General features: G+C 39.2%; 1 protein-coding gene across 1 annotated transcript; it reads left to right on the top strand.

Moving 5' to 3' along the window:
- Window positions 1-212: 212 nt before the first annotated feature.
- LOC103350538 (rho GTPase-activating protein 20) lies at window positions 213-26,661 on the top strand. The gene is made up of 15 exons (XM_070047809.2): window positions 213-626; window positions 1,754-1,795; window positions 2,407-2,491; window positions 6,615-6,692; window positions 8,051-8,117; window positions 10,524-10,706; window positions 12,498-12,652; window positions 14,154-14,312; window positions 16,302-16,408; window positions 17,517-17,712; window positions 19,356-19,512; window positions 20,705-20,839; window positions 21,427-21,519; window positions 22,142-22,228; window positions 25,521-26,661. The coding sequence occupies exons 3-15, from the start codon at window positions 2,438-2,440 to the stop codon at window positions 25,775-25,777; spliced, it is 1,728 nt and encodes a 575-aa protein (XP_069903910.2). The 5' UTR covers window positions 213-626; window positions 1,754-1,795; window positions 2,407-2,437; the 3' UTR covers window positions 25,778-26,661.
- The last annotated feature ends 1,232 nt before the right edge of the window (window positions 26,662-27,893 follow it).

The raw sequence follows: 27,893 nt of genomic DNA, 5'->3' as shown, positions 1-27,893 counted from the left end.
GTACTTGATCAAGTGACATGTATGCACTTTGTACGGTAAGTGAATTTTAGTTTGTATGCAATAATGAAGAGGATTTAATTGTTTCTTCACAAAGGCCATTTTCAATCTTTGGCCTCTGAAGTACTTTTTGAAGTACATGATATGTAGATAATAAGAGTGACTCTCTCAAAAAGTAGTATCTTTAATATACAGAGTGTGCTCCATGCCCCATAGTCAGCATTCAGAGAAAGAGCAGTCCATTGGTAGCTATTGGCTACCTGCAGTTCTGTGTGTTCAGGTCTTCCTGGGCCAGCCTTTTCTGAGGACACTCTTGGTGAAGGCCTCTCTGTGCTCTGCACTGAGGGAAACAGATGTGAAGGAGAGGTGGTTGTCCTGAAACAGGGAGAACCTGGGTTTCCTCAGGAGCTCAGCTGTTGAGAATTTTGTCAAGTAGCCAACTAACAGAGACTTTGCTTGATTATCTTTCCTAGCTATGAGAAGTCTCTCAACATAAACTACAGAATACCAGTGAACCACCTATGGATAGCTGAATGTGGACGTGATACACAGAGAAAAGGCAAACCCTGTTTAGTCGAGAGATCGTTCCGTCTGGGATGGCCACTGTTGAATTTTGTGGCCACTTTCCCGTAAGTACCACAACTCTATCTTGTTTTACTTGGACATGGAAGGACACAGTTGACCACCTCTTGTCCAGGATAGATAGAAAAAAGTCATTAAATTTTTGTCCAAACTTCTTTTTGAAAAGAAAAGCATCTTAATCTGCTCATGTAATATGGCACTGCTTCACATTTTGACCTCTAGTCATAGCACTTGGCTGCATTGTGCTTTCTCCCAAGAGGTTTTTGTATGCAAATACCACTGAAAGGATAGTCAAATAGTGGGAATTAGTGTAGTAACTTCATTTTTTTTTCCAGCAATGACTTTTCAAAGGGGCTCTGGGAGCTACTTGGGGAGTAGGTGTTTGGTGTTTAGAAAGAAAATTGGAGGGAGTGAGGCTTGAAATACAATCCACTGTCCGACATCACTCCCCTCAAGATGCAGGTATTATCTTCCCCAGTAGAGTTTCAGATGAATTTATAGACTTCTCATATATTCGTCATTGATAGTTGCTCACCAGTTCCTTTGCACATACTAAACTTTAGCACAACAAGTGTATGGCATTCAACTCAGAAAAATTATTAGTGTTTGACCCTTTATAGTGGGCATCTGTGAAGTTAATAGCTAAAAAGTAGTTGTTTACACAGAGTAGGGCTATTTTGTGTTCTTATGGCCATTTAGGTTCACAAAGGGGATTCAGTTCCACCAAAACTTCAGTTTGAAGAAAGTTATTATTTAGAGATAAAGGATCAATAAGAAGGAGATGGTGGAGGATAAAGAAATAGGAGAGAGCAAGTGAGATTCAAGAACTCTCTGAGGTTTAATTAACCACTTTTTCAGTTGTGGAGACTGAGGCTTACAACAGTTCACATACTTTCCCATGGTCACAGAGCTTGCATCCCATAGTCTACTGTTTAAATTTAAATTTAATGCTTAAATTCCAAATCAGTGTCTTTCACTGTGAAACCTGTTTCCATCCTTGTGACGTTGCTGTACAAGAGCAGAGTTCATCGAGAACCTGAGTATGAGAGAACTACCTACACCTGCATTCCCACCAGCCGCCACTGCCTTCTGGATGGTAATCTGCAATGACCGTCCCAGCATGGTAGAATCTATGTTTTGTGACATCTAATTTTTCCCATTTGTCTAATTGCAGATCTTCAGCGATAAAAGAAAAATGGTATTCATTACTTGAAAGGTATTTGGCCAGAATACATGCTTTGAATCTTTAGTTTGTGATAGAAGTGTGTAAATTTCTGCAAGCCATGGCCCCAAATTATTTCACTATTAAAAATAGATACTTTGTTAAACTGTCCTCAAATAATTTCTGATTTGGACTTCTGCATATGCTTTCAATAATATTCCCTCATTTACATGCATGCTTTATTGTTGAGGAAGTTAAATGCCCCTCTCATCTTTTCCTTTTTGCCAGCCTGTGGCTTGGAGCTAACGTTATTCTCATTATGTATTACATTCCTGTGAGTGCAGCTTACTCTACTGAGTGAGGCTCAAAGTAATTGCCCCCTCCTACTCTTCAACCCTAGAAGGTTACAGGGCCTTCAATCCAGGCAGGAGTACTTTGAGTAGTGGATCACAGTGCCACCTGTGAGTCTCTGGACCATGTCTTATTTTCCAGAATTATTTTTGTTTATAGTTCCTATCCATACTTTGATCTTGCTGAATTATACTGTAATATATATATGTATATGTATAAAACATCAAATATACAGAAATTTTTGCAATATGGATTGATCTGAAATGTGCCGATAGCTAATTCATCTATTTTTGGTTATTACTGAATTTTATTAGGCAAATAAATTTAGCCAAAGAAGAGAACTACATGCATAGCATCCTTACTGAAATCAACATTGAGGCTATGAACAGAAGTACTTCTGTAAGTGTGTTTATTCAATTGAAGCTTCAAGTTCCTACTTAGAGTAAAAGGGAGGTAGACAGGAATAGAGGCAGGGATTGTGAGAGACAAAGAAGTTGTGCGTGTGTGTGTATGTGTGTGTGTGTGTGGAGGTGATTAGCAATGGAAGGGGGAGAGAGAGGAGGGAGAGAGAGCAAGTGAGCGAGCATTTGGAAAGGACCATATGGGAAAATATATTTTCACATATAGTTCTATGTCTTTGTATACATAAAAAGTAATTTACTGGTAATATGAAGCAATAATAACCAGTAGTATCTGAATGGGCATGCTCAGAAATAATACCTGTTAAATGTACATAAACTGTAGTGTTTTGCTTTATTAAAGTATTTTCCACAAGGTGGTATTTCTTTTGGAATTAAAACATTTCTTTCTTTTTTTTTTAACTTTTATTTAATGAATATAAATTTCCAAAGTACGACTTATGGATTACAATGGCTTCCCCCCCATACCGTCCCTCCCACCCACAACCCTCCCCTTTCCCACTCCCTCTCCCCTTCCATTCACATCAAGATTCATTTTCGATTATCTTAATATACAGAAGATCAGCTTAGTATACATTAAGTAAGGATTTCAACAGTTTGCTCCCACACAGAAACATAAAATGAAAAATAATAGATGATTTTTTTTAAAATGATGATGAAATCAGATCAGACCTATTGTCATGTTTAATCCCAGTGAGAGTCAAGTTGGGAATTGATAATTTCTTTTTTTTTTTTTTTACAGAAGATCAGTTTAGTATGCATTAAGTAAAGATTTCAACAGTTTGCACCCCCATAGAAACACAAAGTGAAATATATTGTTTGAGTACTCATTATAGCATTAAATCTCAATGCACGGCACATTAAGGACAGAGATCCTACATGAGGAGTAAGTGCACAGTGACTCCTGTTGTTGACTTTACCAATTGACACTCCTGTCTATGGCATCAGTAATCTCCCTATGCTCCAGTCATGAGTTTCCAAGGCTATGGAAGCCCTCTGAGTTCTCTGACTCTTATCTTGTTTAGACAAGGTCATAGTCAAAGTGGAGGTTCTCTCCTCCCTTCAGAGAAAGGTACCTCCTTCTTTGATGACCTGTTCTTTCCACTGGGATCTCACTCACAGAGATCTTTTGCCAGAGTGTCTTGGCTTTCCATGCCTGAAATACTCTCATGGGCTTTTCAGCCAGATCCGAATGCCTTTAGGGCTGATTCTGAGGCCAGAGTGCTATTTAGGACATCTGCCATTCTATGAGTCTGCTGAGTATCTCACTTCCCATGTTGGATCACTCTCCCCTTTATTTATTCTATCGGTTAGTGTTAGCAGGTACTAGACTTGCTTATGTGCTCCCTTTGACTCTTAGTCCTATCATTATGATCAATTGTGAACTGAAATTGATCACTTGGAATAGTGAGATGGCATTAGTACATGCCACCTTGATGGGATTGAATTGGAATCCCCTGGTATGTTTCTAACTCTACCATTTGGGGCAAGTCAGCTTGAGCATGTCCCAAATTATACATCTCTTCCCTCTCTTATTCCCACTCTTATGTTTAACAGGGATCACATTTCAGTTAATTTTCAACACTTAAGAATAACTGTGTATTAATTACAGAATTAAACCAGTCATATTAAGTAGAACAGACAAAAAAACTACTAAGAGGGATAATGTATTAAGTTGTTCATTAACAGTCAGGGCTATGCTGATCAAGTCACCGTTTCCCATAGTGTCCATTTCACTTCAACAGGTTTCCTTTTTGGTGTTCAGTCAGTTGTCACCGATCAGGGAGAACATATGGTATTTGTCCCTTTGTTGCTTCTTATTTTCATTTTTTAATGATATCTACTTTATTTTAAAATACTTTTGTTTATTTTGGAGACTTGTCAACATACAGAAATGTACAAAAGAGTGCTAACTATATCAAATGTTTTTTATCCCAAGGTTCCTTTTTGGTACCATTTTGCCCCACTTGCATTACTATTTATTTTTTCTGGTTTATCTAGGCATTTGCATGTGAATATCTATTTCCAAAGGCCAGTTACATTCACTAAAGCCCTTCAGTACTGAATGCCTGTGTATTTCCAGGCAGTACAGTGGTTATACAGTCTCCACCTGTAAACTGAACACTGATATAATATTGTAATCTACCATTCATGCTCCCATTTTATCAGTTGACTCCTATAATGCTCCATTTCCTGATAGGGTGAACTCCAGGGTCAAGTATTGCATTGAGCTGTTGTTCCACATAGAGTGGATTTTGGAAAGGTGTTCCTTTCTATAAAATATCAGGACTGAATTGACTTGGAGGGATCACACTTTTAGGAGATCAGCATGTTTCTACCTCATTTTCCCATGCTGTTGGGAAGAATAGCTTCAATTGAGTAAAATTTGATTTATGAACTGTTGTGCACTAGATATCCCAGATATCTCATTTCTTTGTTCTTTATAGTAAGTTTAGATCACACAAAATATTTTAGGAGGAAATAAGGCTAGTATAGAAAAGTGATTTTAGGCATGGAAAGCCAAGACACTCTGGAAAAAAAGACCTAAATGAAAGATCTCTGTGAGTCAGATCCCAGTGGAAAGAACGGGGCCATCAAAGAAGGAGGTACCTTTCTCTGAAGGGAGGAGAGAACTTCTACTTTGACTATGACCCTGTCTGAATAAGATCGAAGTTGGCGAACTCAAAAGGCTTCCATTGCCTTGGCAACTCATGACTAGAGCCTAGGGAGATTACTGATGCCATAAACAAGAGTGTCAAATTGTTAAGTCAACAATAGGAGTCACTGTGTACTTACTTCTCATGTGGGATCTGTCCTTAATGTGTTTTCCAATGTGAAGTAATGCTATAACTAGTACTGAAACAATATTTTACACTTTGTGTTTCTGTGTGGGTGCAAACTGATGAAATCTTTACTTAATATATACTAAATTGATCTTCTGTATATAAAGATAATTGAAAATGAATCTTGATGTGAATGGAATGGGAGAGGGAGCAGGAGATGGGAGGGGTGCGAATGGGAGGGAAATTATGGGGGAGGAAGCCATTGTAATCAATAAACTGTACTTTGGAAATTTATATTTATAAATAAAAAATCTAATTGAAGAAAAAGAACAAGAAAAATTAGGAGCATGGTATCCAATGAATGAAATTGTTTAGTAAATTACAATCATACTTTTTTCTGATTTCCTTAACAAATGCCCTTTTATTAAGAGAACATCAGGGGATGAAACATAATAAAGACAATCTTCCTATAAAAAAGAATTCAAAGGAAAGAAATAAATTGGAAATATATTTCTACCCAGTTTGTTTTAATATACTTAAGGCCTGTGGGAGTCCAATTTTGCTATTTATTTGTTCCCTTTAAGCATTGCTTATTAGAGGACCCAGACCTCATTATGGATTTGTCTGATTTCTCCAACTAAATCCATGATACATGCTCTTGCTTCTATATTATCTTATTTAAAAACAATGTCTTGTATAGTATCTAGTGAACTCTAGATTTGATTTCACAAACACTATTCATGTGATTTTTCTGTAAATCATCTCCGGTTTCCATAGAGGAATCTGTGAATGTGAGGGCAATAGAGAGCTGTTTTAGATCCCTTCTTGACTGGCAGAGCTGGGAATGGAACTTCAATTTCTAAAACATTCAGTTGTAAGCCCTGGATTTATTGTCTCCGTAAGTTTGGTGATTAACTCAGATAAAGTGCTCCTTCCATTCTGGTTGGTCAAACAAGAGTGGCTGTGATAGCCAGTTCTTAAGGGACTAGAAATGAATGTGTGAGAAGTTATGGTACTAAAATAAATGCCCTCTCAGCATTTGCAGCATTTGTTTACCTCACCTAAGCTGTTTTATTTTGAGTGTCATAGCTTCTTTATTTAAAAAGAATTATATGCTTTACTGAAATTTTTTCTATTGGCTTCCTGTTATATAAAGGAATGAAAATAAGTTCTAACTAAGGACTAGTGCTCTACTTTACACTTTGTGAACTTTAAAAACAAACTTTGTGTTTAACTTATGGGTAACAATTGATAATAATTTTGTCATGTGCTCCAAAATTCTTCCATTTCAGCAATGTTTTTCTCCTTTTCCTTTTACAGTCTATAATTGTGACAGTAACCAATTTAGACACAGCGAATGATGTCATCAACCTATCACTGCCAGTACTAGGATTAACTGTAAGTAACTAACAGCCACTTTTAAATAGCAACCTTGATTTTTTGTGACTGATATATTTTCAAAAAGACATGTACAGAGAGAGACAGACAGACAGAAATACAATGGCAGAGATGTATATAGAGAAAAACAGAGAGAAAGAAGCTTGTATAGAGAGGTCCAACTCATTGGTTTAGTGCCTGAATGCACACTATGCACTGGGGTGTTCTGGAGCTGAAGCCTGGAGCCAGGAATGCAATCCAGTCTTGGAACAGAGTCAGTTGTTAGGGGGGTGGGTCACAGGACATTGATTTAAAAAACATAGTTCATTTTCTTTAGTATGCAGTGTTTTCCTTTGTTGAAGTGACTGGTATCATCAGACAAGAAATCATTCCATTTTGACAAAGAGTTTGTCTATGTCCAAGTCAAGGTATTTCAACAGAAGCTTTTTAACTCCTACCTTAAAAGAAATGACTTTTCTGAGGTCTCACTTCCTATTGGCAGAACAGTTTTGAGAATATTATGCTGCGTCTGTGTGTGTATGTGTGTGTGTGTGTGTGCATGCATGTGTGAGATAGCCTTCTTCTCTGGGATACTCTGTAATGTCAAGGTCTTGTGTTCTCATCAGGAATCAAGAGCAATCATACTAGCATTCCACACTAACTCCATCTGAATCATGTTTTTGCTTCAGTCTCCTTTGGAAGACACGAAAGTTATTTAAGAGATACACAGTGTAGGTGTGTTGGTTTCAACTAGCATTTCCAGAGCTGCTAGGGGGATTGTTTCCTGGAGCTGGCCTATTCCTCAGATTAGAGTCCTTGTCCCTTTTGTCTCCAGAATGAGGCTTGTCTGAATGGAAGCCAGTGGGCTGACATTCTGCTCTTTCAAGGTATCTTATGATATCCTCCAAGTGTTATTTGGTTTAAGCATAGTCATGGCAGGTGTGTGACTCCATAGGCAAAAGGGTTGTGTGGACAAGGACATGTGAGGGTAAACGCAACATTCTCTAAGGAAACTGGATAGCAGAAGGCAGAATTCTCAGGATCAGACTTTCCTTTTGAAAAGGCATAAATGTGATTTCTCATTCCATGGAGCACACAGAAAGCACCCAGCCAACTACACTGTGGTCCACAGATACATGGCTTATCAACAGCGATACAGCAAAAATGTGGGGTAGATTCCTGGAGGTTCTAAGAGGGACAGGAGGTACTTAAACAAACCAGTCTTGCTAACTCAAAAACTGTGGTCACCCCATTGGATGGAATAGCATTTACACTGGTCCGGTCCTTTTCTTGTTTGGAAATGTGGAAACACTAAGGAAATAAGTCCTGAAGGTATGTACTGATGATTTGTTGTGATGCTTCATTCTTTTTTCTCCAAGGGCTCTGAAAAAGACTACCAACTCTTGGTCAACTCTGCAAATGAAGAGGTTCCACAGCCTCTTATTGGTAAGATTTGTTTAATGCCAAATCTATGCCCAGAATGTGTATCAGTGTAATAAGAAAATCAAAATAATCACATTTCTGATAGAAAGGCCTGTAAGGTTGAGTTTTGTAGCATTTGATCTAGAGGTCATTGATAAAAGGATTATACCTCTCCTAAGATAGTTTTGGAGCAATTTAGCTACAGAACAAACAATTCAAGGATGAGCAAACTTGTTCATGTCCTTAATAGAAACAGAGTGGTTAGAAGGAGAGGAGGGAGAATGTTTGTCACAGACCTTGCAGTAAAATGTTGAAGATGATTCCTAGGAAGATCACACAGCATTTCCTCTTACCTGCTTACAGTTCAACAATCTTGGAAGCACTTTCATGTGTAACTTAGGATGTCTTCACGTAATCTGTAAAATTTAAATATGAAATTTCTTTTTTGGAAAGATATACTGCAGTCTCAGAATACAGGAATCGCTGAGTGCATCTGAGGAAACTTCCACCTGCACAATGCACGTTTGTTTATTTTTTTGTGTTTTCACTGAACGTTGACATCTTTGCAAAAGTTATTTGGCAATAAAATAATGTAAAAATGGTAAAAACTGGCAATATATTTTAACAAAAGGCTTTTAATTTACATAACACATGTTCTACACGTAGGCATAGAACAGGTTCATACTTCACTACTGGCTCTGAAGATTTTAAGAGCTTATCATTCATGGTGGCCCCTTGGCTGCCATCCTGAATGTGTACTTTAACAGGCTCTCAACACTCAAGTGTTGATTAACTCCTGTGCATCCTGACATTTTGGTTTTATTGTGCTAAAGTCATGGAAGTTTCTTTTCCTGTAAGACAGAAGTTACTATAATTCTTGTTCACTATCTTGCCTGATGAAAATGAAAAAAAAAATAAATTAAAAAGTAAAATTCAGTGATAGATTGTAAATGGAAAAAAGAGAACATTTATTCTTTGTAAAAAAAAAAAAAAACCCATCTTGGGTCCGGCACTGTGGTGTAGAAGGTTAAGCCACTGTCTGCAATGCTGGCATCGCATATGGGGCTGATTCGTGTCCTGATTGTACCACTTTTCATCTGGCTCCCCACAAGTGGACCTAGGAAAGAAGCAGAGGATGGCCCAAGACTTGGGCCTCTTCACCCACATGGGAGACCCAGATGAAGCTGTTGGCTCTTGACTTCAACCTAGCCCAGCCCCGGCCATTGCAGCCATTTGGGGAATGAACCAGCAGATGGAAGATCTCTCTCTCCACCTCCCCTCTCTAACTCTGCCTTTATAGTAAATTAATAAAATATCAAAATATACATCTTAAGGTACAGGATATTTAAATTTTTAAAATTTATTTTCTGAGAAGCAGAGAGAGAGAGTCAGGAGAGACTGAGTAAGTGCTAAATGGCTCCTGAGGCAGGAGCCAGAAGCCAGGAACCAGAAACTCAATCCAGTTCTCCCATATGAGTGGCAGGAATCCAGCTTTTCAAGCCATCATGTCTGCCTCCCAAGGTCTGCATTAGCAGAAGGCTGAAATTAAGAACTATGGACAGGGATCAGACCCAGGCAGTTCAATGCGGGACACAGGAATCACCACAGGCATCTTCACTTTTGTGATAAATATCGACCCTCTATTATAGGATCTCTGAGAATTTCTTGGGTCACCAGCAATTTCAAGGATGTAAGAGTAAAATAAATGACTGGGTTTGCACTCTGGAAACAGCACTTTGCACAATGCCTCTAGGTTTCCAACACCCTGTTGCCTTCCCTTGGCTAGTTAGCTGGGAGGGCCCCTGAGAGGGAATGGTCACAGCAAACCATGGTTCCACTGCTCTTGAGCAGTCCTGACTATAGAGCTGACAACATGAAATGAAGTCTCTCTTGATTGCCAGCACAGAAGTGAGATTATTGATCACAGCAACTCATGACATGTATGGTCTAATAATTCACAGAATGTTAACCACTGATGTTTCGTCATGCATTTGCACTTAGATGTTTATGTGACAAGGGAGGTTAAGGATTGAAAATGATGAAGGTAATCATAGTGGGGTCAAGTAACTTGCAGGAGACATAAAAATCTAGTCGGTGTCAAGGCAGAAAATCAGGAGGCCTTATATATTTTCTGATGGAAACAGCAGATGTCACCAACATGGAATGCAGAGAGGGATGTATGCATTCCAAACTAGGCAACAGGTTTCCACTTTTGTTCTCTTTACTTTTGAAAAGTTCCTTGCTGGGACACCTGCTTTACATGGTGTCTCTTCAGAGAGTTTGCATGATACTCACTCACAAGACAGCCCTCTTCTTTCCCAAAGGCCCAGGAGAACTTCAGCAGGCCCTAGTGTGGTACCCATGCTGATGACAAGGCATGTTTGATCATCCCCATCAGCCTGATCTATATTGAAATTTTTCTCTGCATAGGACACGAAAATATATACACAATTCAAACAACCTACCTTCGAGCTGAGCACCCGTCACCTGCATCTGAGAATGCTGTCGTTCTTCCCAGCCTCCACGAATCTACCTTAGAAGAGTTGTGCTCACATGTATGCGGCTATTTCATTCTGAAACCCAGGTGCCAGGCCACAGGCCAGTGCAAGAGTGGTGAGTCCTTTCTTTTTCAGCAACTTCCTTCTTTCAGGTCACATCCCTGGTAAGAAATTCATGACCCAAAGCTCCTCTCCATGGGGGAAGGGGAGCAGTAGAAACAGAAACCCTATGCCCATGCAAATTCAGGCTTACAGAATCCATTCAAAGACCAAACTCTGGTCTAGAAGTTTGTCTTCATTTCTCTGTGTTAGGTCTTTAGTCTTCTCTGGATGCCCTGGGTATTTTCTGTACATAGTTGTGCCCATACCCACCTATGTCACATTACAGTGCAGCTTCTGAGAAGTCATGACTTTCCCATCCCTGGGCTTATCTCTGAATCTCAGCTGAGAGCAGCAGGTGATCAATTTACTGCATGACTTAGACACAAAGTGGAAGATCTCTAGGAGAGCAAAGATTTGTGCAGTTGAACTGGGATCTGTTCTGCCTTGGGCAGAAGTGGCTGAGGGGTTGTAGCCTGAACTGAATCTTTTTTAAATATTTATTTTATTTATTTGGAAAAGCAGGATTAGAGAGAGAGAGAGAAAGAGATCTTCCATCCCATGATTCACTCCCCAAATGGCTCCAACAGCCAGGGCTCGGCCAGGCCAAAGTCAGAAGCGAGGAGCTTCTTCACCTGTGTCCCCCACATGGGTGTAGGGGCCCAAGGATCTGGACCATATTCTGCTGCTTTCCCTGGTGCATTAGCAGGGCACTAGAAGGGAAGTCAAGCAGCCAGGACTTGAACCAGTGGCCATATGGGATGCAGTATCTCAGGCAGCAGCTTAACCAGTTATGTTTCAATGGTGGCCCCTTGAATGGACTCTGAATGAGCCCACAGCAAGCTGACTTTACACATCTGCTTCAGACACAGATCTAGATTAGACCCGGACTGAATCTTTGTGGTTAGGGGTTTCTGAGCTTCCTGCTTTCCATTTTCCTGCTATCATTCCAGTGTTCTTTTTATAGATGTATCTCTGCTAAGAAACTTGTTAGGAAAATGAGAAATATGGTGGCAGTAACTGATTTTCTTTTTTTTTTTTTTAAGATTTATTTATTTATTTGAAAGTCAGACTTATACACAGAGAGAAAAGGCAGAGAGAGAGAGAGAGAGGGAGAGGAGTCTTCCATCCACTGGTTCACTCCCTAGATGGCCACAACAGCCAGAGCTGTGCTGATCTGAAGCCAGGAGACATGAGCTTCTTCCAGGTCTCCCACGTGGCACAGGGGCCCAAAGACTTGGACCATCTTCTACTGAACCTGAGTCTCTTCAAACCTCTGTATTTCATTGGCAGTTGATTTTAAAGGGGAAGAGAGAAAGAGAGTGAGCGAGAGAGAGAGAATATCACAGTGAGATAGAAATTTCATATCCTTCAATTCACTCCCCAAATGGCCAGAAAGGGTCATGGCTGGGTCAGGGCCAACACTGGGATCTGTAAATTTAATCAGATCTCCCTTGAGAGGAACCCAATTTCTTGAGTCCTCAGTGCTGCCTCCTTCCCAGAGTCTGCATTCGGAAAGATCTGGAATCAAGAGGAAGAGTTGGAAATCAAACTATGGGACTCGGGTATTTAACCACTAGGCTAAATATCTGCTTCCTATCTACAAGTTTACAGGAAATGGGAAAGAAGAATTCATCAATACCACATGAATGCGATTGGCCGATTTCAGAATGTAGGAGTTTCTACACAATAAATAACACAACTTCTCTCTTTTCTCTAACTATGGCTGAAAATATCTGTCAAATAGAAAGGTGGAAACTAGAATCTAGTTCACTCATCTACTCTAATAACCTCCTTTCCTCTCCAGGTAGGCATATGACCCGACTGTTCAGGCCGAACAAGAGCAAAAAGTGGCGTGATCTGACCAAGGGGGACTCTTCAGCAGCTCCTTTGTCAGTCCAGTTCCATGCAGCCTCCCTCTTGGTGCTGTCTAGGAAGAAAAAACTGACTAGCCCACTTTTGGTAGGTCTCGCTTCAATTTTCTACAACCCTCCAAGGACAGCAATGTTGAGAGTTAGGTGTCCTCCTGTTATTCGGTTTCCAGATGAGGAAATCTTGTGTCAGCCCCTTCCTTTGGCTGAAATGCTTTATTAGTATTGCTTCAAGGAAGAAAAATCAGATTTAGATTTCACAGTCAGGCACAAAAGCAAAAAAATGATATTCTTATTGGTTCCACTGATTTCAGCTAAGATCCACATAGAACTGATCAGAAAAACCACAAAGGGCTATGTGTGACTGAACCACTGTGTCCACCTCACCCTCAGATTCTCCTTTAACCTCTTCCTTGAACTCTGCATGAGTTTTCAGTGTCCTTTCATTGCTTCCTCCTCATTCAAATGACTCAATCTTGCAACTCAGCATATCTCACAGGTATGCTATTTGTAGCTCAAATGCTTCCATACATCCTTTGGCATATATTCATGCTTCTATCATGTGAGAATGTGGCCCATTTTATTTCCAATTAATATACTTCATAATCACCCTATTTGTTGATTGTCCAGTACTCCCATGTACTCTACTAGATGTAGGGAGTGTTATGCTAGGTGGGAAGGAGTTTATCAAGTTAGTTTCATGTTAAATATTGTCCAGACCTTGTAGAATTTGCAACAAGTTTAAGGAGTTGCTAGGATCATCATCCAGACATCAACAGCGGATAAAAAGAAAGTATTAGTTAAGGTTGTGTTCAATGCCCAAAGTTAGAGTGAAAATGAGTGGGCTAGTAGATTAAACATTCCTAGAATACCTGACCCTGAAAATCCTTTACCTTCTCCCATGGGCATGAAGGTGGAGAAATAGGAAATGAAAATCTGGTGAGTAGAGAATGCAGTCCGAGATAGATTCAGGGAAGAGATGGATTTTTAGCCTGGATTTAAATGAGTACAAGGGACTACAGGAAGTAGGAATGGGTCACAGTCACTGAAGCATAGTAAACCAATGATAAATAAGTGTGACAGCTAAGTTTCCCTATGTGGGCAAGATCAAGGAAGTACTGAGAAAAGCATAGTAAATTAATAATTAATAAAGAGTGGTTCATTAGAAGCTTGAATCAGAGAAGTTTGATTTAAAAGTTCAGTGCACTGAAAAAGAAAATATGATAAAAGCATGTTGAAATTCTTCAGATGGAAGTGTTAAAAATATATTCAGAGATCCCAAAACAATTTCCTTCATTCCTTTCAGCTCTCTCAGTGTCCCCTCACACACTCTTGCTGTTTTTGTCTAAATTGGAAAGAAAAAAAGAAAATAAAGTAGGGGTGAAAGGTGGGGAGAGAGCGTGAGTGGATATAGAGGAAGGGCAGAGAGGGAAGCATCATTATATTCTTAGAATTGTATCTGTGAACTACATTGAATCTCTTATCTTTGTATTAATACAACAGTATTGTGAAAATAAATGGAAATAAGCCTTTGTTCAAGGCTTCTGGATCTGGAATGCCCTACCTCTTGTTCTCCTTTTTATTTGCCATAGGATTTACTTTACTTTATTGACAAAGGATCACAGGCAGAGGGAATATTCAGGAAACCAGGAAGCATAGCATCTTACACAGCCCTGAAGCAAAAAATAAGTTCCGGAGGTACAGTTGACTGGAGCAATGAATCTCCTCTTGTGGCAGCCACTGTATTACAGGTAGGGAGAGTTCTAGCATCATGTATGCAAAACATGGAGGTATGTGGATGGTTTCATTCATCACGACTACTCCAAGGTTAATAGATTTAATAGATGGAATACTCAAGAGACAGGAAATCGTAGCAGGCAACTACTCCCTTCATTGTGTAAACATTGGATGTCAGATAAATTTTCCTTTTTCTTCAAACTGACCTCTGAACACTCCATTCTTAGAAGTTTTTGATGGTCAGCAAATATTTGCCATACAATGAATCAACAAATGCACATAGATGCAAAGAAAATCTTCAGTCATTTCCCCTGTCTTTTATGCCTTTTTAAAAGAATGTGGTGGACAAAGGACTCTGCCATTGTACTTGACTTCACTTTGATCACCTTTGGTATACTTTGTTTTTTGGATTGGGCTTAGCCCAATAGTCACAGTTGTATTTGAACAGTAATCCACCTATAACATCAGGCACATCTCAGAAATCTGAATTTAAAAGTTGATGCAGCAGTCAAAATTGGATTAGAATTCTTAAAATATAATCAATGTAAAATATAAGTAGGTTTCAAAAGATGCAAAAATTTCTAAATATCTAGGAATACTTGCAAAAGGGAAAATAATAACAACCACATACCCTTCCACATACTTGAATTTTGTTAAGAGTTATGGAAAAATATGTTAACATGATAATATCTACAAATGGGCCTTCAAAACCTATGAGAATCTGTATCACATTTGGTCTTTCTTTATCCTCCATGTTTGGCCATATGAGAAATAGCAATAGGCCACTGATGACTTATAGGTGACAAATACTATACTCAGATCATAGCAACATATACTAGGGAACATACATGAGATTCATGTCACTTTCCAGCAAGACGTAGAGAAACCCCACTGAAGGCTTTAAAATCTGATCCTTGGGAAATACCATGGGAAATACCTGGAGAGGTGGTCCAGACTAGACACAAATATTTGATCAGGACCAAATTGAATTGAGCTGTCAATTAGAGCTACTGAACTGTTCCTGGATTACAATTGCAGTAGTTGTTGGAATGCATCTTCTATATTCATTGCTATTGAGAGTTTTGAGGCTTCTAGTGAGACCAGTTGAAGGAAAGCTGGCAAGGCAATGACAGCCTGCCCTCACTGTTGTCCAAAAAATGTGACTGTTTCATGAAATTTAGGAGAAGGACTGACTTTACAGTGGTAAGACTTGTTCATCAGCCACATGATGTGACCAATATTCTGACGCATCAGTTAAGAAGATTTCCTTTGCATGCATCTAGCCCAAATACTCTAAGCCCTAGACTGGTGCTTTGATTAAGTTGTATGATTCCCTTGTATAGAGGGCATATATGTTCCAACATAAGGATTCATTCTGAAGTCAACCTACCTATTGGGAATTTGGAAATGCATATTCCACAATCCTCTGTTTTCATGTTGAGAACACTAAATGTTAAGGTGTGAAAGAAATCTAGAGTGAGGCTGTTAGGGAGTTTTGTCCGCAAGAACAACAGATAACTGCCATCAGAAGCTCAAATCCTCACTTAACATTGTAAATGAGTGCATGTATTTATATTTAGTTCATTTGATTAAGAACCTTTGTTGTTAAGGTTTAAAAGCACTGGGTCTGATATAAACAAGTAAAACAGGTATTTTTCTATACTTTTGGGGAAGTGATAGGGTTGAGGGTGATGCAGAACCAGACTCTGTAGGTTTGAATGAGTTTGCTAGAATATACAAACAAGATGATTCACACAGGAAGAGGAGACTTTTTCTTCACTCCCAGAACTTCCTAGCTGCTTCTTTTTTGCTTCTAGCTTTAGTCAGAAGAAAGTTAAGCACCCATTTCCACATGAGCCCTTCAGAGAATTGGAGGTCATAGTTTGGATGTCTAAGAAGAGAGTTGGGATTAAACTGAATATTTCAATTAAATATTTTTCTTTGTAATTAACCTCATATATTTGGCATCAAATTAACATGACTTATCTTTTAAACTCTATAAGGATTTTCTTCGAAGCCTGCCAGGAACTATATTTTCAGCCAAGCTGTATGACCAGTGGCTTGATGTATTTGAGAAAGAGGACGAGAATAAAGTACCTGCGATTCAGAGGTGTTGATACAATAATTACTGTACTTTATTTTATTTTATTTTTTGACAGGCAGAGTGGACAGTGAGAGAGAGAAACAGAGAGAAAGGTCTTCCTTTGCCGTTGGTTCACCCTCCAATGGCCGCCACGGCTGGTGCACCGCGCTGATCCGAAGGCAGGAGCCAGGTACTTATCCTGGTCTCCCATGGGGTGCAGGACCCAAGGACTTGGGCCATCCTCCACTGCACTCCCGGGCCACAGCATAGAGCTGGCCTGGAAGAGGGGCAACTGGGACAGAATCCGGTGCCCTGACTGGGACTAGAACCCAGTGTGCCAGTGCCACAAGGCAGAGGATTAGCCTAGTGAGCCACGGCGCTGGCCATTAATTACTGTACTTTAACTCTGCTTCACAACCACAGCCTACACAGCATGCAGAAAAATACTAGATCTGCTTAAGAGCTCTATCCACTAAACAAAGGAACAATGTGAAAGGGTCTCACTGGTCACACAATGAAAGCCAGAATCAAAAAAGATATAGGCTTTGCCTCTGTCACTTAGTTCTTAATTCTCTCCTAATGTTATTGATATGGAGTCCTTCACCATTGTACACATTCTGAATTTGTGACATTGATATGGGAGGAATACCATTGGTCCAAGAGATAAGACCAATTTATCAGTGGTCTGACCTAAATATAATCCAAGAGCTAGCTGAGAGGTCTATATGTGGTGTACAATGCAACATTTTTGTATGTGTTTGAACTTGGACTGAGTCTGTTAAATTATAACATTGGGCTCTTGTCATGAGGCAGCATTCTTGTACTACTACCTTTAAAAAGAAGGTAGTGCTTTCAATTTGTGTGCTGTTTAATTTCAACAGTAAACTTTCAGTGCCACACATATGGCATGCAACACTGTTTTTTAAAATTTACTTATGCTTACTTAGGTATTCAGAAAGTTTGCTGCAGTTAAAGCACATTGCTATGGTTTCACCAAAACTGCAGGCAGTGATTTTTAGACATGTTGGTTCATTTTCTGTATTTTCATTGTGTTGTGTTAAAAGGCATTCAAAGTGCCCTATTTTCTTTGTATATGCAAGTTGCTGAAGAAAATGACTGCGTTTTCTGTGTTTAGGCTCTTAGCCCAGCTGCCGAAAGCCAATTTGATTATCCTGAAGTGCCTGTTTGGGTCCCTAAACAAAATTGTTCAACAGTCTACATTCAAAATTATGACTACCTCAGACTTATCATTGTGTCTTGCCCCAAGAATTCTTCCTCTATGGCATTCAACTTCCAGAAGCTCAGAGGTAGCAGATGAATTAAGGAAGAAGGTAATTAGATGTCTCATTTTTATGCCCTTGAGGAGCAGGGTCCCCTTTGGAATCTGAAATTCAGGATATGAATTCTGAAAGACCATTTTTTAAAATGAACATTTTAGTGATACTGCTCCAGAGTGTTAAGTTCATTTATCCTATCCTGGGAGCTACAGGAGGGCGGCATGTTAGGTAGGAAAAAGGTAGCAGTGAGTCACTTCTCCTTTCCCTTTCAGGAGACAGAACAGTGATTTGACTTACCCATGGAGAGAGTAGGAACTCATGCACTATGATAGAAAGGAACCTGGGGTTTGTTGGACAAATAAGGTGCAACAATTCTAATTCTCATTGTTGAAGGTTGTGTACATTTGAGCCAGGTCTCTACACCAGGGTTTTCTCAGCTGAGCAATGGCAGTGGGGGTAGCATCCATCTCTCCTGGCTGTCAGTGACGCTGCCTTGTTTGCTTGCACAAAATGAGCACACTTAGCTCCACACACCTTGACCTTACTCTGCCAGCTGTGACTCATTCAGAGAAATGCTTGTCTATATCTTCTCTGCTGCTGGCACTGGATGCAGAGCATCCTAAGAGAGCCACAACATTCCAAATGCAGACACAGTTCCTCCCCGAGCTCCCTCTCAATGTAAGGCTGAGGGGAGACAGAGCAAGGCTACAGGAAGCCTAGTCAAGCAGAAGTTCTGTTTGTAGCTGACTCCTTTCTTGTCAAAGGATTCACTGAGAATTTCTGCCTCCCAAGTTTAAGGTATATCATTGGGCCAGTGTATTTCACAAGTCTTTGTATACTGAATACTTTAGAGATTTTACCATGCAACCATACATCTTCACCCCTAACGTCCTTTTTTATTTAACTTTTATTTAATGAATATAAATTTCCAAAGTACAGCTTATGGATTACAATGGCTTCCCCCCTCCATAACTTCCCTCCCACCCACAACCCTCCCATTTCCTGCTCCCTCTCCCCTTCCATTCACATCAAGATTCATTTTCTATTCTCTTTATATACAGAAGATCAGTTTAGTATAAAGTAAAGAAGTAAAGATTTCAACAGTTTGCACCCACATAGAAACACCAAGTGAAAAATACTGTTTGAGTACTAGTTATAGCATTAAATCACAATGTACAGCACATTAAGGACAGAGATCCTACATGAGGAGTAAGTGCATAGTGACTTCTGTTGTTGACTTAACAAATTTACAGTCTTGTTTATGGCATCAGTAATCACCCTAGGCTCTAGTCATGAGTTGCCAAGGCTATGGAAGCCTTTTGAGTTCACCAACTCTGATCATATTTAGACAAGGCCATGGTCAAAGTGGAAGTTCTCTCCTCCCTTCAGAGAAAGGTACCTCCTTCTTTGATGACCTGCCAAACTTCCTTTATGGATGACATTGAAATTATCTTTATGGTGAAGCCATTGATTTGAAAATGTTAGCAATTCAGCAAATCCCTAGTTACCCAATATTCTAGAGAGTATAATGGTTATTTCTGAGAGAAAACTAGTTTATATAATTCTATGTTAACTCTGAAGTTTTCTCATAATTCTGAATTTCATGTTTCTTATAATGTTAAAATTCACATATGACATGATTTATGGCTATGTAAAATTAAAAAAGAATACCTTATTTTCACCCTTTTGTGTCACAGATTTCACTGACATACTTTCTAATACAGAACTGTCCTGAGATATTTAAAGATGCCACCAATTCAGTCTTGCGGAAGAGACCCATGATTTTCTACAACAATACTGGGGACAATGCTGTGAATTGCAATAATGTCTCGGGGGACAGTGACAACATTGTGGGTGAGAGCTTTCTGGGATCTCCATGAGAACATGGCAGATCCTCCATCTGGGGTCACTGGCTTTGCTGAGAAACAGATAACAAGGCCACCAGGTGTGAGAAAGGTGCTTAGGCAGTGTCAGTTCTAGAGCTCAGGGGCCAGTACCAAGAACAATGTTGTACTGCCCACGACTCTACTGCCCCTGCCTTTTCAAGGCTTCCACAGTTCAGGAGCAGTTTCATAATGTCTTGAGACCAAAGAAAAGTTGAGAAGAGGTCCCTAATGTACAGAATTGCTTGTTCAAATCATAACTGCTTGAGAGACCTCATGCTATGATCCATTGTGTGGATTCATTTTCTAACCTAATTTAAATGGGGCCTTTTCATATGAGAGTACCTCACAAATTCTTTGGAAACATGGAATTAAAATGTCAGGCTTATGGCACAAAACATATTCAAATCAATGTATAATTTTTCATAATATATATTTTTGACATCATGTGAAAATATTTTTGACCAACATGAAGTCCTACTTTAAAATTCTTTCATCCATAAACTTTTTGAAGTACTCTCAGACATATCATTAATATGTCCAGGTTGAAACTCATTGAAGAGGCTCACAGTATTGCCTGCTTTATATCGGCTCCTTTGACACTCTGGGGTACCTGAAGCATCCCACGATTCCAGTGCTCTTTGAAAGGGTGTGAAATGAAGCAGCATCACTGAGGAGCAAAGCACTTGCTCTGATGTCTTCCAATTGTTCTGGAAGCTAGAACCCTGTGCCATCATTGAGTAGTGGCCCTGTCTTTGGCAGTTATTCTGTCACTCAGGCTCATACCAGTAAAATATGGAAGGAATATCTGAATTTTATGATTGCTTTAAGGGTTAAAGATGATGAATGCAAAACAAATTAGTTTAAAAAGAACATCACAAAATATGACTAGTAGAAATCCCCATGAGCCTAGAAATTTGTACCATTCAATCCTAGGTAGATGTAGCTAAGAGACATCTAGCAATTTGATAAGGGTGAGTTTAGTAGGACTTGGGGGCATGTATCATGAGTCCCTTCCTATGTTTTCCAATCAGTGGTTTTATCATATTCATCTTATTGCTTAGAGGAAATATTTTGGAAAGCTCATTTGATCATGAATTGACCTGACTCCATTATATGAGAATATTGATAACCAAGGCAATCTTTGTTTTTTCCTTCCACAGATACTAAGGAGGTGCAATCTCTTGATTGCCAACCCATGGATGTGACACTGATTAAAACAAGTGAAGAGCTGAAGGGTGACTCTAAGCCCACCTTTGATATGGGCCCACCCAGCTTTATGTCAGAATTTTTACTAGGTTAGAATCTCCGTAATTACTTAACCACTTTGATTTTTCCTGAACTCCCCTTAACAATACACTAATAACTTCTTTAAAAAAAAACTTTGCAAGATGTTTCTTACTTTGGATGAAATCTTCCATTTCTGTAAAGAAAGAATTGAACTTCATGATAAAAAATTGGACATGAGGCACCTTAAGCTAAGACAACCTTTTTGTTTCATGGTTTTTGATTATTGGTTCTCAGCTGAACACTGTATGAACAATTTCCAAGTTACCAGCTCACCCTATTGGATCTTTTTTTCCTTTTCTTTTATCTAAGAGGACATTTCCTGCAGAAATGTACTCAGAGATAAAAATAAAAAATATAAATTAGAATTGAAAACAGGAGTTTATTTGGCCAAAAATTTTAAATCCATACATCATTTTCTCATAAAATATATTTTAATTAATTTTCCCATGAAGCCTCAAAACATTCATGGATGGATAGATAAATGGATTCAAAACTTATCAATATCAGAAGTTGACATGAGTCTAGAATCTGAGAATATTTATACAAATTTTTAGACAACAAAAATTTAGATAACCTTTTGGTTTCTTTTCCACAGATAACCTGGTACCACTTCTGGTGCCTACCCCCATTTCAAGCATAGATACTGATTACACAGATCACGTAGAGGAAGACCTCAGATCCATAACTGGTATGGACCCATCCAGCTCTCTGTCTTCTATTTTGTAAATCACTGATGATTAGAATTTGCACTGTTATCATGACTCTTGTTATTCCTTGCTTCCTTTAATATTACACTAAGAACTTTTCCAAAAATATCTGCAAGATTTTTCTCACTGCTTCTCACAGCTTGTGTCCAGAAAGAACTGAATTTCCTGGTACAGAACTGGACACAAAACATTGTAATTTAAGACAACTTTGTAGCTTCATGTTTTTCAATGATTGACTCTCAGCTGGACACTGGATGAGCATTTATGATGTTGCCAGCTCATCCCATCTGATCTCGCCTTCTCCTTTATGCAAGGGGACTTCACATATTTCATTCAAAGGTGGTACTTAAAGTTAAAAATAAAATATAAAGATGGAATCTATATATTTATTTTGGTCAAAATCATTTTTAAATCCATGCATAGTTTTTTCATAATGTATATTTTCATGAACTTTTTTCATGAAGCTTAAAAACTTAAGAAAATACTTATCATGAGGAAGCAGTGCATGTATTTAATAATTTTTTGTCCCAATACCAGAAGTTGAATCTGGTATCTGAGCATATTCATACTAAGACAACTGTTTTTTTTTTTTTATTTTAACAGAGGAATTGCAGACACCTCTGGAGTCCTGCTCAAGCATAGAGACTGATGAGGAGGCACAAGTTGGGGAAGTTGACAAGGTCCCACCTGGTACGAGTCTACCCAGCTCTCTGCTGTTCATTTTCTGAGTTATGAAGATAAGAATCCTATTACTACTTCTTTTGTTTTCACTATACTTTCATTAACATTACCTCAATAACTACTTTCTCAAAAATGTTAAGGCCCACCTTGCTCTCTGTCCTCTATTTTCTAATCTCCATAGATTTGAATCTCCATTACTACCTTGGATTTTGCTTTTGCTTCATTTCCTTTAACAGTGTGTTATGGACTATTTTCTCAAAGTGTCTGCAGGCTTTCTCTGAGTTTAAATTAAGGCCACACATTCCATCCAATAATAACCAAATTTCTGGTAAAATGATATCCATGAGGTACTTTCAACTAAGAGAAGGCACTTTTTTTTTTTTTGGACAGGCATAGTGGACAGAGAGAGAGACAAAGAGAAAGGTCTTCCTTTCTCCATTGGTTCACCCTGCAATGGCCACTGTGGCTGGTGCACTGCGGCCAGTGCACCACGCTGATCCAAAGCCAGGAGCCAGGTGCTTCTCCTGGTCTCCCATGTGGATGCAGGGCCCAAGGACTTGGGCCATCCTCCACTGCACTCCCGGGCCACAGCAGAGAGCTGGACTGGAAGAGGGGCAACTGGGATAGAATCTGACACCCTGACTGGGACTAGAACCTGGGGTGCCGGTGCCGCAGGCAGAGGATTAACCTATTGAGCCATGGTGCTGGCTAGAGAAGATACTTTTGATTATGTTTTTAGATCATTTATCTTTAGTTCATCACTCACTTTTCAGGCATTAATTGTGAAACTAGGCCCTTCTGAGAAGTCAATGGTGTTTTCTTTTTTTTAAGATTTATTTATTTGAAAGTCAGAGTTACACAGAGAGAAGAAGAGGCAGATAGAGAGAAGTCTTCCATCCACTGGTTCACTCCCCAAATGGCTGCAATGGCCAGAGCTGTGCCAATCCAAAGCCAAGATCCAGGATCCAGCATCCAGGATCCAGGATCAAGGATCCAGGATCCAGGAGCTTCCTCTGGGTCTCCCATGTGGGTGCAGGGGCCCAAGGACTTGGGCCATCCTCCACTGCTTTCCCAGGCCTTAGCAGAGAGCTGATTGGAAGTGGAGCAGCTGGGACTCGAACCAGCACCCATATGGGATGCTGACACTGCAGGTGGCGACTTTACCTGCTATGCCACAGCACTGGCCCCAAGTCAATGGTGTTTTCTAAAGTCTCTGCTGCTACTAGTCAGTTCTGTTCCATCAGGGCAAGTGCAAATTTTTGTAGATGGTATGCTGTTGCAGGCTTCATCATTAACATCCTATTGTCACTCCTTAAAATTTGCAAACTGCTGATTTTTTTCAGGACATTGTCCTCATCACTTTTTCATAAAGCATCAGTGAGTCCACCAGCATTCAACCCATGCTTCCATATAAACCTTGTCTTAGTTATTACATCAATATTTGCTGAATAAAGATGCCATAACCTTGCAGGTGTCTGAAACTATCCTATTGAGACGTGTTGTAACAAGTTGGTATGAATACATTATTGTGCAAAGTTAATGAAATGTGCTTCATATGACATCTATGCATGCATTTAAAAGTGGTTGAATAAAAATAAAGTTTAAATTGCATTTCCACAAACATTTAGAACTTCCTCAGACATATTTGATAAAATACATATTCCATCTTCCATTTCTACCATATTTAGAAATATTCATATACCTAGTTGTTTACCATAATGTATATGCTTCTTATGGATGCAATAAGAATGATTCCATAACACACATCACTTGTATAACCATTCATTTGCTTGATGATGCGTGTTAGTGCTTTAGTGAAGATTCAGCTGAACAGTTCTTTTGTATGAATCTCGGTTATCCATGGGCTTACAATCAACCTGAAGTTTGACCATGAGACAATTGTGTGTCCTTAAGTGTAGGTACATCAGGTTGCATTAAACTGGACAAGCTATGTACTAATGTAAAATTTGGACAAAACTTTGCACATGCTACATACAGAAATAGGCCCTTGGATTTAATAATGCATTGACTTTCTTCTTCCTTCTTTCTCTTCTTTGAAAATGGCACAGAAATGAATTCTAGGTAGATCTGACATTTTTCTTGCTTGCATCTTTCCTAGAGACTACTAAACTGGATGTAGTATTAGGATTGAGTCAAATGATGTCTAGGCTGCTTTGGGTCAAATGAGTGAGAACTGAAATCATTTGGATCAGGGCTTATATGAACCAAAACTTCTGCTAAGTAGTCTATAATTCAGACTAGTACCATGAAGAGGCAACAGAACCAGGAGCCCTCTTGATCTTTCTTACCACCAGGAGAGTTGCCCTCATGTGTATGCAAAGGTGATACACTCAATACCCTTGAAGTGGCCAGTAGATGTGTTTTAAAGTCTGATTATGGAACACAGCCATCTATCAGGCTACACCTTGGCTCCTCAGTTGAATTTTACAGTGTTTGCTGTAAGGGGATTATTTGAGAAAATGTTAAGATATCTTATTGAGAAGGCATTCACACAGCAATAAATCCTTTGAACTCAGCTGTTTGTTACTGATCACCTTTTCTTTGAAAAGCGACTCTGGATCAGCATTCATTTTGCAGGGACTGCTGATAAGTTAGAAATCATTTTGGTTCACTTGGTCAGATGTCACAAAGCATAAGAGCATAGAGGATCATTGCACACAACCAAGGACACCGACTGCAAATGTGGGTTATCCATTAAGCTGCCTGAAGTTGCCATCCCTACAGATGAGTGGGCCAGAGAATGACTAAGGAGTAGGCTCAGGCACTTGTGTGCGGAAGGGTGGATTCCTATGATGGGAGATAGTTGGCAATTGCTAGGCATTCCAAATGCCAGGGAAGATAAATGAATTGGAGGAGAATTACTATGCAATAAGATGATCATCAATGTCCAATTGGTTTGAACACCAAATGCCTTTTACTTTTTCAGGTGAGATCTTACCCATGAATTTACTATAAACTTAGCATCAGGAAATTTGCACCTTTATATATTAAAAACCTCATGGTACAATGCAACAAGCTGTGGCTAGCACCATCTAACAAGTATTCTCACCACAAAAGTTGAACATGAGACTGTTCTAGATTTCCTTAGCAGTTTCTAGGAGATGGGGAAGGAGAGCACATGGGTTCTGGGAGCCAATTTCAGAATGTAGACCTTCCTACACAACAAAGGATACAATTTCTCCCTTTCTAATTACTCAACATATGTGCCATAACCTGGAAATGCTGTAAATGAGTATCTATGACTTCAACTCTGCAACTAATCATCTCACTTCTTCTTCAGATCCCCACCAGGAACGTACTCAAAGTGAACATTCTTTAAGAAAGTGGCTGAATCAGTGGGGCTCTTATGGAAGCAGGGACAGCTCGCTTGAAGAACCTACCCTGCCCACACCTGAGCCACCTCAGCTATTTGGGTCTCTAATCCAAGATGTTTGCAAGAATGACAACTTGCCCAGACCTCTCTTGGTAGGTCTCATTTTGGTTTTCAATAACCCATCTTTGTTGAGAGAACTTGGAGGGGTCAAGTCTCCTCATTGAAATCTGTCATCCAGTGGAGAAAACATGAGATAGCCACCATATTTGGCTGATAAGCTTTGTTCATGCTACTGCAATGCAGACAATCTCATTTAGGTATTGCAGAGTGAAAAAAGCAAGTCTATGTTTCGGCAAAAAGACCCCATACTCTTGCACAGAAAAATTAAAATGGGCTCTGTGTTTGAGTCTCTGTGAGTCCACCTCCCCTTCACATTCTCCTTGGATTCTTAAGAACCGGAATTATCTGCTAATCAGAAGTTTCCTGTCATTTCCTCTTCCAGGCAATTTAATCTTACCACTCAAAATGTCTCACATGTATTACATTTGTCTCTTCAGGGCTTCAACATAAAAAATTCATCCCCTGGCATGTGTGAATCCTTCATTCTAAAGGAATTTGTGAATTGGAAGCTACAGGTTGAGGCCTATAAAAATTGGGGTACTACATTGTGAGTGGTACATTTATTGAGGGTTCAGCCAAGCTCATCTCTTAATGTAAGGATTTGTAGGCTAGATGTGAAGAAATTCATCATGTCAGCTACATGGCAGATGCTGCACTAGACTTTGCACCTTCCATAAGTGTATGTAGAAGAAATCTGTGTTGACATCCCCATGTCACCAAAGGAATAAAAGTCCTAATGAAGTTCTTTATTGTGACCAAGCTCACTGAGCAAACAAATGGCATACTTGATTGAAAATGCTGCAGAATAACTGACTCTGAAACTTACTGTTCTTCTGCATTAGACATGTAAATAGGGCAGTAGGAAATTGAAAAAATAAACTTGGTAAAAGGGAATGCAATCAGAAGGTTTCAGAGAAAACAGTTTTCAGCTTGGTTTTAAAGGAGAAGACAACTCTAAGAGGCAGAAATGGAGTATATAGTCACTCTAAAGGGAGTATAACATGGAAACGGATATAGAAATAAAATGTCCACCCTTGGGGACAATCATTGGGAAAGTTGGATTTAGAGGTGTAAATTCACTGGAAAGGATAACACTGTTAAATCAAGCATTAACATGTTTTGTTGTTTGAACATAGAATGACTGGTGGATACAAAATGTATTCAGAGACACCAAAATGAAATCTTCATAGTTATTTTCATTCCATTCTCTGTAGAGCTAGCTGTAACTTTTCATATTTTTGGTACCTGTCATACCAGAGACATACATGTGTTCTGGGTTTGTGGAAATGGGATGTCATATAATTTTATACCCTTTATTTCACACACAGGATATGCTTTTCATAATTGAGCACAAAAGTCTGTGCACACCGGGCATGTTTAGAAAACAGGGCAATCGGAAATCATGTAGAGCACTGCAGAGGAAATTGAATTTGGGACGTCAGGTGAATTGGAAGAGGCAGTCTGTTCTGGTGGTTGCAACCACCTTCATGGTAGGAAAAGTTTTAGCATCACCTATATTCACTCATTATGGTTGCCTAAGAACAATAATAGGTCTAAATTTAAGATTCTGAAACCAATATCACAAAGTACATGTTGAAGGCAACTACTTCATTGGTTGTTGAAAGCCCCGTGGACTTCATATGCTTTTTTTTTTGATCATCACAGATGACCCTGTCCTGTTTATTCTCAACAATCCATATAGAACTAATATTATTATAATGCTGTTCCCAAAATCATGTCAGAACTTACCCTTCCCAACACAGAATGAGGATCCAAACAAACCTTCTGGATTTGATGATTTTCACACCATATTATCACCAAGCTCTCTTTTTAAAAAAATTCTATTAAGCTTTGAAAGCTGTTACAGAATTTGCTTTACACTGAATCAACAAAGGCTAAAAAAAAAAAAGGGCCATCAAAACCTCCATTTATTTAATGATGATTTTTTTCCCCTGTCCCCTATGTCTGCACTTTAAAAGTGGTATAGGAACAATTTCACCATTTTTGCCTTCTTTCAGTTTCATGAACTCTGGTATGCTTGGTTAGTAACTAATTTGACACACTATCCATGGTACTAAAAGTAGAGTAACTTTCAACACAAGCCTTGCTTTGAAAATGACTCTGAATTCAGGTGTAGTACCCAAGTTAGTTCAGAATTCTGAATATTTAGTTATCTCTATGGAAAATAAATACATTTTGAAAAGATGAGGCTAAATCACA

This window comes from Oryctolagus cuniculus, chromosome 1, assembly GCF_051225735.1.
Source record: "Oryctolagus cuniculus isolate XC-2025 breed Fujian yellow rabbit chromosome 1, ASM5122573v1, whole genome shotgun sequence".
Taxonomy (NCBI): domain Eukaryota; kingdom Metazoa; phylum Chordata; class Mammalia; order Lagomorpha; family Leporidae; genus Oryctolagus; species Oryctolagus cuniculus.
The sequence above is the reverse complement of the archived record's forward strand: the minus strand, read 5'-3'. Positions and strand labels throughout refer to the sequence as shown.

Excerpts from the sequence above, each read along its gene's own strand:
- LOC103350538 (XM_070047809.2), top strand. The coding sequence starts at position 2,438 with ATGCATAGCATCCTTACTGAAATCAACATTGAGGCTATGAACAGAAGT. Across the intron at positions 20,840-21,426 it reads TATGTCAGAATTTTTACTAG|ATAACCTGGTACCACTTCTG; the intron begins GTTAGAATCTCC and ends TCTTTTCCACAG. Across the intron at positions 22,229-25,520 it reads AGTTGACAAGGTCCCACCTG|ATCCCCACCAGGAACGTACT; the intron begins GTACGAGTCTAC and ends CTTCTTCTTCAG.